At 48.8% G+C, this 8,486-nt stretch overlaps 1 protein-coding gene across 1 annotated transcript in view; it reads right to left on the reverse strand.

The window, feature by feature from the left end:
- The window catches only part of LOC105981851 (nodal modulator 1), a 35,526-nt gene extending 27,315 nt beyond the window's left edge, over positions 1-8,211 (reverse strand). The window contains exons 1-7 of the mRNA XM_013011199.1: positions 8,203-8,211; positions 7,817-7,906; positions 6,674-6,719; positions 5,690-5,790; positions 4,248-4,354; positions 2,230-2,302; positions 934-1,086 (exon numbers count right to left, since the gene is read on the reverse strand). Of these exons, the coding sequence (XP_012866653.1) occupies positions 934-1,086; positions 2,230-2,302; positions 4,248-4,354; positions 5,690-5,790; positions 6,674-6,719; positions 7,817-7,906; positions 8,203-8,211 (579 nt within the window). The remainder of the gene's footprint in view (positions 1-933; positions 1,087-2,229; positions 2,303-4,247; positions 4,355-5,689; positions 5,791-6,673; positions 6,720-7,816; positions 7,907-8,202) is intronic.
- Positions 8,212-8,486: the final 275 nt, after the last annotated feature.

The raw sequence follows: 8,486 nt of genomic DNA on the forward strand, positions 1-8,486 counted from the left end.
TGGCGCTGTGGCTCAAGTGGTAGAGCGCTAGCCTTGAGCTGAAGAGCTGAGGGACAGCGCCCAGGCCCAGAGTTCAGGCCCCATGACCAGACCCAAAATTAAAATAAAACAAAATAACTAAAACAAACCAGGTGCTGGTGGCTCACACCTGTAAAACTAGCTTCTCAGAAGGCCGAGACCTGAGGATCATGGTTCAAAGCCAGCCCAGGCAGGAAAGCCCATCAGACTCTTATCTCCAATTAACCACTGGAAAACTGGAAGTAGAGCTTTGGCTCAAGGTGGTAGAGGGGGTTAGCCTTGAGCACAAAAGCTCAGAGACAGAGCCCAGGCCCTGAGTTCAAGTCCTATGATTGATAAAAAAAAAAAAGTAGGTAATTAATTTTAAAAAGTAAAACAGAAAGTAAAAAAGGGATATGACTCCCCTGCTTAGCAATCACTAGGCCCTGAGTCCAAACTCCAATACTTCCAAGAAAAGAAAAGGAAACAAGCTAAACTCCACACCCCCCAGTGTAGACATTCAACTTCTGCAAGTCCACAGAGACCACAGTTAAGAAGGTAAATCAACCTGGGCCGGCACTGTATTCTTTTTTTGTTGTTTTTTTGGTAAGTCATGGGGCTCACACTCTGGGCCTGAGTGCCATCTCTGAGACTCTTCACTCAAGACTCGTTAGCGCTCTACCACTTTAGAGCTATAGTGCCACTTCCGGTTTTCTGGTGGTTAATTGGATAAAGAGTCTCATGGATTTTCCTGCCTGGGCTGGCTTTGAACTGTAATCCTCAGATCTCAACCTCCTGAGTAACGAGGAGTATAGGCGTGAGCCACTGGCACCTGGCTCATCCAGCATTTCCAGCATGACACTGTACTCTCCTCTCCTGTCTCCCTCCTCACCCGACACGCACAATTTGGTTTGTTCTTCACTTTCCTGTGCTTACCTCTTTGGTCACTGAAGAAGAAAAGAGAAGAAACTTCACCCCTTTCATGGGCTCGCCATCGCTCCGCACGGAGCCAGACACATTGTAGCCAGCGACTATGAGGGGCCCGGCAGCGTTGGCATTGGAGTTGGTTACACGCACTGTGGTGCTCGCCTAGAGAAGAAAATCAAAGCGTTAGCTTCCAGAAACCAAAACCCAGTTAAGTGTCTAACAGCACAACAACATGCTTAAGCTAAATAGGAACTAGGAAGAGACATACACAGACGGTAAAATTCCACCTGTGGTCCTCCCTCTGAGAGTATGCACGGGGGACAGGTTCCAGGACCCCCATCCAAACCCACAGATACACAAGCCGGCTCAGTGTCTGCGGGCAACCTCCTTACACCAGCCCCGCTCCCCGCATATGCCTGAGTCATCTCTATGCTACTTAGAATCATGGATACGCTGTGACCATCATGGAAAGAATCATACTGCAAAAAAACACGTCTACGTGTGCAATTTCTTTTCAAATGCTTTCAGTGTGCAGTTGGGTGACTCGGAGGCTGGTTCCATTGATGGGTGTAGAAATTGCAGCCGGGAACTCCAACTCTACAGTATAGTTGCAATCACCCTTAAGGGTATTTTTTGAGACAGGGTCCGGCTATGTAGCCCAGGCTGGGCTCAAACTCACAATCTCCCTCCTCAGCCTCCCAAGTGCTAGAAAAAAGGGTATACCATGGCAACCAGGTTTTCATGCCCAAAGGAGTACCGTCAAACCCCCTTCCTCACCTCTATATTACAAATGTAGTGTTTGCTAGTCCCAAGCATATCTTTGTAACTATTCTACATAAGCCACGTCTGTAAGCGGCATAGCACAAATGTTTACAACCCCATTTCCTTCCGCTTTGTTCTGAAATGTGCTTACCCTGTGCTACGCGTGGCTGTGGCTCACGGGTCCTCCTCTTAGTGGGACCTGAGCTGGTTCCCCACAGTTTGCTATTAATGGCAATAAACATTCTGTGCCGTTTGTCTCTCTAGAGTTCTATCTCAGAGAGGACGACACATCTCCCCAGGTGTTCCCAGTGTTGATTTAGATCAAAAGAGCCACAGCTCTCCAGCAGGAAGACAACACTGTCATGTGCCATAAAAACCAACACCAGAGCCCCCACTAGCGCCAGACATCTGCCTCGTAAACATCAGGGCTCTTCATCCACATCTGGAAAACCGCCAATTCTCTTCATATGCACACTGGAAGCCCCACATGTGTCCCAGACTCACATGTTATGGGCGTGGCGAAGAGACACTTCAAACACTCACCTCTTTCAATGCCCAAGTCGGATGAGTCGCGAGGATTTCGTAATCACCAGGAAGAACTTTAAAAAATGCAAACCTAAGAAACAGAAAACACAACTTAACTATCTCCATACCACCAGAGTAGTTCTCATTTTAGGATGAATGTGGGCAGCACAAGAAAGTAATATTGGAATTCTCGCAACTTCCTGTTAAGGAGCTCAATGATCATGAAGGCCTGGGCGCCTGCTGAGTGCCCCCTGGGCTCAGGAGGGGAAGGCCTTTCCTTTCCCCTGCGCAAGTGCAGAGAACATCCAGTGAGGCCTTGAGAAGGAGGGTGGCGGGGGAGGGGAGAGGTGGTTGTAAAGAGACCAGGTCAGCAGACGTTGACACAAGACACTGAGGATACGGAGACAACAAATGGTGACAAGCTTTGAAACCTAGTTGGATCTGCTCTCTGGGCAAATTCCATCAGCCTCCACTTCATTTCCAGAGCAACCCTGCACCACAAGTCCCTGTCCCAGGTTCAGTTAGCACCAGGCACAGTTCACAACCAGCTGCAAGTTAATCTGACCACCTGAAGTCCAAAATGTCCCCAAATCCAAAATATTTGGTATGCCAATATACTGCCACAAGAAAATTCCGCACAAAGTTTGCTCCATGCTTATACAAAATTTTTACTAAAAATACTGTGTTCAGATTACCTTCATCTATGTGCATAAGGCATATGTGAAATGTTAGATCTGGGTCCCCTCCCCAAGACTTCAGTACAGTCTGGATCTGGAATGCCCCTCCCAAGGCCCAATTGTTGAAGGCTCAGTTCTCAATGTATGCTCAAAGGTGGGATTTGGGAAGTAACTGTTCTGAGGGCTCTGACTTTATGAATGGATTAATCCGTTGATGGATTCACAAGTGGACCAATGGGAGATGGTAGAAACTGGGGAAGGAAGTGGGTTCCTGGGGCAGGGACTTGGGGGAGGGGAGATCTTGTCCCCAGCCTCTTCCTGTCTCTGTTTCTCTCCGCTTCATGGCTGCCAGGAGGTGAGCAGCTCAGCCCTTCCAAACCCTCCTACCATAAATCTCTACCTCACTTCCGGCCCAGAAGCAATGGAGCCAAGAGATCACTGACTGATTCTGTGATTCACAATAAATTCTCCCTTAAAGCATTCACACCAGGTATTTTGTGAGCGGTGAGAAACTAACTACACTATGTATGAAAATACCCCAAACTTGAAAATTTTCCATAGTCCAAATTAGTTCTGGTCCCAAGTATTTTGGAATCTATACTAGTGCAGGGGGAAAAAAAAAATCTCAGTTCTTTCTTCCTCCTACAAATGGAGAGTCATCAATGGGTATAATGAAACATTACTGAAAAAACGAACACTAATTTCAACCATAATCATTTTAAATTGGATAACTTACTGACAAACTCATTCTAAATTTCTATTCTGCCATTTTATTAGTTTAGTGTATTGAAGGAGTTAGTAATGATTTGAATGTTTTCAAACTCGGCAGTTACAACCACTCGTATTAATCTTAGCACATCTGTTAACATTTACAACTCAACGATATACATCCACTAAATAAATGTTTGAATTTCTACTCAGCAAGGTTAATTAAGTAATCATCAGTTCTGACAACAAACGGTTTTGATGGTAATGGTGATAAAAGGGTGTGTTTAAATCATAACGAGCTAACCTATGTTGAGCAAACATTTATTAAACATGTACTTCTGAAGTGACACCAACTCCGTCTTCCCAGCAATCTTAGAGGTGAGTTCCACGGTTCCCTCATTTACAGATGAGGAAAGTGAGGCTCAAACAGAAAATAAAGGAGCCCAGATTTAAACCGGGGTAGGCACAAGGCTCCAGAGTTCCAGAGCTAAGGGAAAGCCTAGTGCCCAGCCTACTGGAATAAACAAATCAGGGTCTGAAGGCAGGATCCCTAAACCCCAAATGTCCCCAATCTGCCTCAGCCCAGCCCGGCTCCGGCTTCACAGCTGGGCTCGGTGTACCCCCAGCCCCTCCACCTTTGGTCCCACTCACTTTCCACCAGGCTGCGTGACGGTGGACTGGATCTTCCCCTCGGTGCCCGTGCCCCTCAGGGATACCTGAACCCCTGCAGGGCCCAGGGGCTGCCCTCTGCTGAGGACCTGCATGGAGAAGCAGGTAAAGAAGAGGAGGTTATGAGGAGGTTAGGGTGGCAGAGCAGAAGCCTCCCCCTCCCAACGTCCCCACTCCTGCATGTGGCTCCTAGACAAGTTCTTGTCTAGGCGCAGGACTCCTTTGAAAAGGCAACAGAAAACCCTAGAACCTTTTCCAAGAAGGGGAGGGAGAAGACAGTAGAATCACAGCTGACTGTAAGATGCCATTGGTTTAAGATGCCATGATATTTCACAAATCACTGGAAGAATTACCCAAGATCCCACCAAACCCACACCCAGAGTGGGGACTGGGGGCTCCACAGCTAGCACAAAAGGGCAGACGCCCACCGAGGGGCCATGACAGACAGGACACCTGCTCCTCTCAGCCCTGAGCGCAGGTGGAAGAAAAAAAGAAATGCTGTGCTGAGGGCGGTGCCAGTCGCTCACGCCTATAATCCCAGCTCCTCAGGGGGCTGAGATCTGAGGACTGCGGTTTGAAGCCAGCCCAGGCAGAAAAGTCCCTGAGAGACTCTTATCTCCAGTGAACCACTCCAAAACCGGAAGTGGCACTGTGGCTTAAGTGATAGAGCGCTAGCCTTGAGCACAGAGAGGCTCAAGGGCAGCGCCCAGGCTCTGAGTTCAAGCTCCACAACTGACAGAAAAAGAAAAAGAAGAAGAAATGCTATGCTGAGAATCTTGGCCCGGAACAGGGGTTTGCATGGGCCAGCACCCCAAATTCAGTCTTCCCAGGTGTACGAGGACCCCTGAGAGAGCTCAGCTGCCCTCTGAAGCTTCTCTGAGTGAAGGGAGAAGCTCCCTCTTTGGTCCCCCACAGTGGAGACAATGGACTGGTGGTGAGAGCACTTCCTCAATTCCACATCCCTGCCGTATCTCAGGCCCACGGACAGCCAGCACCCCAAATCTGACTCCTAAAACCTCAGTTCTGCACAACACGGTGCAGAACCTATCAATACCCCCAACTCCAAGTTTGTCTGTGGTCTCTGCGGGGTCCAGCCCCTTGCTTTTCCAAAGATAAGGAGAATTGTTTGTTTGTTTTGTTGTGGGGCTTACACTCAGGGCCTGGGTGCTGTCCCTTAGCTCTTCAGCTCGAGGCTAGCACTGTACCTCTTTGAACCACAGTGCTACTTCTGGTTTTCTGGTGGTTAATTGGAGATAAGAGTCTTACAGACTTTCCTGCCTGGGCTGGCTCTGAACCAGGATTCTCAGACCTCAGCCTGCTGAGTAGCTAGGATTATGGGTGTGAGCCACCAGTGCTGGGCTGGTGAGGATACTTAGTGTCTGTCACAGAGCGGCTATGAGAGGGGCAGAGATTGGAAGCAGAACCTTTCCATTCACAGAGAAGCCGGTGAACACAAAGTTGATGTCGCCACCCTTGGTGCAGATGTCACTCACACCATCCACGTACAACTCTACACTCGTGGGCTCTGAGGAAAGAGGCAGGGACAAGAGGGACAGGGTGAGAAACTAAGGTCAGCTTTAGGTCTGGGGCACAGTGAGATTCAGCCACCGTTCATGCCAGGCAACTTCATTTACGCTCAAATACTTAACATGTTCTCATGATTCAAACTCTGAAAGTACAAGGAAAGTTCCCCTCACTGCCCCGCCCCCCAGCCACTGGTGCCAAGCCCTTGAAGAAGCCAGTGTCGAGCCCAGACAGCCTAAAAAGTCTTTTGGCTGGGTACTGGGAGCTCATGCCTGTCATCTTAGCTACTCAGGAGGCTGAGATCTGAGGATGAGGGTTCAAAGCCAGCCCAGGCAGAAAAGTCCATGAAAACACTTATCTCTCAAGTGATCAACCTTAAGCACAAAAGCTCAAGGACAGTGTCTGTGCTGTATTCAAGCCCCAGGAACAGCGCACACGCACACACACAAACACACACACACATACACACACACACATACACACACTTTCAAGGATGGGTGGAAGTAGTGGTATATGCCTGTAATCCCAGCACCTGGGAGGCTGACATAGAAGGATCAAGATTCAAGGCAGCCTGGGATGTGTAGGAGATCCTGATTCCAAAACTAACAACCACCCATGGGACAAAAAAAAAAAACCTGAGTCCTAGGCTATTGGGCCTGTATAATGAGTAAAAGCACGTAGGCAGAGTTTCCAAAGGGAGGCTCAGCACACACTTTAGGAAAGATGACAGGCAGCCTATAGGAGAGCTAAGTAAATTCAAACTCAAGTCACAGCAGAAATGAAGCCTGCGTGTGTTACTAGTCCCGGCACACGGCCAGTCCAAAGAACGTTCAGCAGGAAGCGTGGCCCTTTACCAACTGCAGCTGGCTACTCGGCAAGCTTACCGAAACTCCACCCCAGGGGAGGCTCAATCTTCAGAATGAAATCCCCCTGGAAGGGAAAAAAGAGAGAAACTCAGAGGAGCAAGAGCTGATGGTCCCAATTAACGTATTTCCACGGTATCATCTAAACTAAAACTTGCTCCTGAAAATAAAATTTTTTTTTGTTGTTGTTGTTGGTTGTGGGGCTTGAACTCTGGGCCTGGGCGCTGGGCACTGTCCCTGGCTCTCCAGCACAAGGCGGGCCCTCTACTGCTTGAGCCACAGCGCTACTTCCAGTTTTCTAGTGGTTTATTGGAAATAAGAGTCTCACAGACTTTCCTGCCCAGGCTGGTTTTGAACCACGATCCTCAGATCTCAGCCTCCTGAGTAGCTAGGATTACAGGCATGAGCCACCGATGCCCAGCTGAAAATAAAATTCTATGTGGAAGGGCTGTTCAAAATGTGGTAGTTCCTGCATTCCAGCTGACAAATTTCCACCCAGCCATTAGAAGAGGCTGCACTGAAGGCCACTTATGCATTCTAGTGGTCAGGTGCAATGGCTCATGCCTATAATCCCAGCTACTGGGGACTGTGTGATCTGAGGATGGAAATCTGAAGATCATCTGGGCAGACAAATCCTAGGGAGAGTCTTAAGCCAAAATGGAGGTGTGGCTTAGGTGGTAGAGCACCAGCTGTAAGCAAAAAAGCCAAGTAGGAGCTCAAGGCTCTGAATGGAAGCTCCAAAAAAATGAATTAATTAATGATAAAAAGGAAAGGGAAAGAGGAGGAAGGAGAGAGATGGGAGAGGGTTGGGGAAGGAAAAGAAGAAAGGGGAAAGCTGGGCACAGTGCTACACGCCTGTCATCCCAGCTACACAGGAAGCAAAAACTGGAGGATCACAGGCCGTTCAGGCCAGCCCATGCATAAACATGAGACCCTGTTCCAAAAGCACTTAAAACATAAAGCGCTCGGGGCATGGCTCCATTGGTAGAGCTCCTGCCGTGCCAGGCCTGAGGTCCTGAGTTCAAATCCCAGTACTGCCAAAAATTAAAAAAAAGAAGGAAGGAGTATTTCCTGGTGTGGGGAAGGCCTTGCTGCCTAGATCACGTGATTCTCGTTCCCGGTCATAAAGACGCGCCAGGGGACTAAGGAGGCCGCTCCTCTTACCTTATCATACAAGGGTATCATAAAATAGCCGTTGTTAGGGGCGCAGTCTGTCTGGTATTTCAAAGTCCCATGCTTGGTGTACAACTTTATCTGGAAAGGAAAGAAAGGAAACAGAAGTTGAGATAACACACCTTTGAGAGCTAAGTGCATTCCATCAACATGTGTATGTGTTCACTGCGGGACTTACACAGCCGTCAGTTCCCCCCCCCACCCCCCCACCCCCCGGAAAACACTGGCGCTCAAAGGCATCACAAGCCTACCCCTCTCTAAAGGACTCGCTCTGCAGTCTGCCTCAGGGGCCACCTCTTTTGTTCACTAGTGGTTCTGGATCTAAGACAAATTTGCAGACAGCACTGTTTGTAAGGTGCTTGAGTTGAGTTCCTGACCTGCCTCATCTTCTCAACCAGAGGGTCTGGGACAAGAGCTGCGGGGGGGGGGGGGGGGGGGGGAGGCTCTGCATTATCTGCCCCCAATGATTTCATCTGCTCAATGAGACATTCACTTCAAAACTCAATTTCCTCTCCCCTGCCATCGGATCCTGCCATCTGAAAGCTATGTGTCAACTCTTTGTCCTGAGCATTTGAGACACAATCTATCCACACAATAGACACAGTATCTAGCCTTCTCCATGCTAGGGGCCCCCCAACATGTCATTTCAGGCCCAGTTTCT

Source organism: Dipodomys ordii, unplaced genomic scaffold (genome assembly GCF_000151885.1).
Source record: "Dipodomys ordii isolate 6190 unplaced genomic scaffold, Dord_2.0 Scaffold14, whole genome shotgun sequence".
NCBI classification, from domain to species: domain Eukaryota; kingdom Metazoa; phylum Chordata; class Mammalia; order Rodentia; family Heteromyidae; genus Dipodomys; species Dipodomys ordii.